Source organism: Clinocottus analis, unplaced genomic scaffold (assembly GCF_023055335.1).
Source record: "Clinocottus analis isolate CAN_PGR_092001 unplaced genomic scaffold, fCliAna1.0.p SCAF_13, whole genome shotgun sequence".
In the NCBI taxonomy this organism is placed as follows: domain Eukaryota; kingdom Metazoa; phylum Chordata; class Actinopteri; order Perciformes; family Cottidae; genus Clinocottus; species Clinocottus analis.
In genome coordinates, this window is record NW_027175854.1 from 5,542,501 (window position 1) to 5,544,790 (window position 2,290).

Sequence of the window (2,290 nt, forward strand, 5' to 3'; positions counted from 1 at the left end):
TATACAGTGGCACTTATTATTATAACGATTACCTTGCATTTCCAGCTAAATGGACACAAGCGCTGATTGGTGTCAGCTCAGGTTTCTCGAGGGATCTTACCTGTGCACAGGAGAAACGCGATGAGTCCCGCGCACCGGAGCGGCCCCATGTCTCGCCGTGGACTCATGTTCACTCGAGGGGGTGGAAGAACTCCCTCAGCAGAAAGACGACCAACTTTGCACGCAATTTATCCTCTTTGAGCAGTTCTCCATTTAGAACAAATCAGCTGTATTCCGTGCGACACCACCTGCCATCACAAACATGAACGCACGGTCAGTACCGTCCCCTAAAAGCACAGTGACAGCCCACATATTGCAACAGGGGAAAGAAAGAGAAGTCCACATTTGTCGAATATGCTCCAACATTCATGGAGCACATATAATGAATGGACTGACCTCATTCTTCACGTTTATGTTAATTTAACTGGTTGTTGTTTTTTTTTTTCCTCTGAGGATAATCAGGTGCCCCCAGGGTGCGTCTGTCACCAAGCTCACCCTACAGCACCCAGGGGTGTTTGATTTCTGACAAATGTGCTGAACGTGTCATGGATTCCTTATATGGCTCTCTGCCTGTGGGCTTTGCACACTTCTAAAACAACCACTAGGCTACAAAAAGCTACACAAACGTCACTGAATAGAAACAAGAATAAGTCTGAGAAATGGATGCAGTGGGGTTTTTTTTTTTTTGTTCTTTTTTCCATGCTTCTTACCATATTTCTCTTATTACACAAGATTCGGCGCCGCGCTCTCATCCAGTACTGAATCAGAATACAACCGTCTCCTCTCTTTTTTTTTCAGGCTGGGATCATTTCATCAACGGAGCCTACTGGCAAAAAAAAAAAAAAAAAAAGTCCTCAACAATCTCTGCTTTCCAAAGAGATCTCATGACAGGAGCAGCTATCTGGTTTTCTTCTTCTTCTTCTTTTTCATAGAGCGGTGGATTCACAGTGACACAAATCACCTGGTAAGTGACACGTGAACACATGCGATATCTGATCAATTAGTCCTCCAACTTTCCCCCCGCGATGGAGACGCGTGCACTGGCGGCGGGTGAGGTGGATCCGGAGCCGCTGCCGCTCTGCGCCCTGTGGCTGTGGACTCAGAGAGGGCTGGTGCAGAAACCGAGGGGAGGGGAGGGGAAGAGGGGGGTGGGGGGGGCGGCACGCGCACTCCGGGCTGGATTGGCAAATTAGAGGGTCTGAAGGCGTCACGTCTGCAAGTATTGTGCCTTTCAATTCCCGCTTCGTATAACATGGGAATTGCGCTTTTGTCTAGTTTTTTTTAACCGTTGGGGTGGCTGGCATTTTTTTGGGGGGGGGATTGGTTATATTTCCTGTTGAATGGTGAACATGAGCACGAGACCGGAACAGGCAGACAATAATCACAGGTTAAAGGATAGAAAACAATCATTTTCTCGGGGGTATAATTTATACGGTGTGTGACAGCGTTTTTTAAATAATCAAATAATAAAGAGAGGCTTGCCATTACATGCCAGCATAATCCACACAATACAGAAATCTGAGGTTGTGTCACATGCGATGGATTGCTCCGAACCGAGGCGAAAGTAGTTCTCAATGACGTAAAACAGCCCACATTACATTTTTTATGTTACCTCTGCCATAACCTGCTGGATGGATCATTAGAGTCCATTCAGTGAGGAGAGGAGTGGAGTTGTGCAACCTGTTGTGCCACGGGTCGTTCATGAGAGCCAACAGTGCCACCTATGGGACACCTCTGACTGCTGGGTGCGCGCGGCCCTCAGCCACCTGCATGAGGAGGTGCTGCATAAACACGAGTCGTCTTGAGAACAAGTGTGGGCTGAACATATTATATATAATGATATACGGGTGGCATTAAGAAACAATAATAATGGGGTAAAAAAAACAAACGAAAAAGCGTTTTTCCTCTGCAACGTTTATTGATGCGGTTCAAAAGGTTGTCAAAAATAAGATTTTCTTTTATGAAAATATTTTTATAGAAAAAAGTACACATGCCCAATACTTTCAAGTTAAACATACAAAGGCTGGTGGGTTATGAGACCCCTGGACACATGCAAAAGACAAAAATAAGTTATTGTGGACACATACTGTGTAGGTGTTTAGCGTGTTGAGTGTTCTTTTTGTCTCTTTCTAGTATTTCGATATCGCTGTACGTTTTTTACTTTGCTTCTTCACGTCGTTATTGTTTTTTTGTTTTTTTTAATTCATTTTTCTCCGTGGTTGTTTTCTCCCTTTTGTAGTCATTTTGTCGT

The 2,290-nt window shown here is 44.7% G+C and overlaps 1 protein-coding gene across 1 annotated transcript in view; it reads right to left on the minus strand.

The window, feature by feature from the left end:
* Nucleotides 1–883, minus strand: part of si:dkey-112m2.1 (transmembrane protein 132C) — a 124,116-nt gene extending 123,233 nt beyond the window's left edge. The window contains exons 1-2 of the mRNA XM_068574828.1: nt 750–883; nt 101–287 (exon numbers count right to left, since the gene is read on the minus strand). Of these exons, the coding sequence (XP_068430929.1) occupies nt 101–167 (67 nt within the window). The 5' untranslated portion in view covers nt 168–287; nt 750–883. The remainder of the gene's footprint in view (nt 1–100; nt 288–749) is intronic.
* Nucleotides 884–2,290: the final 1,407 nt, after the last annotated feature.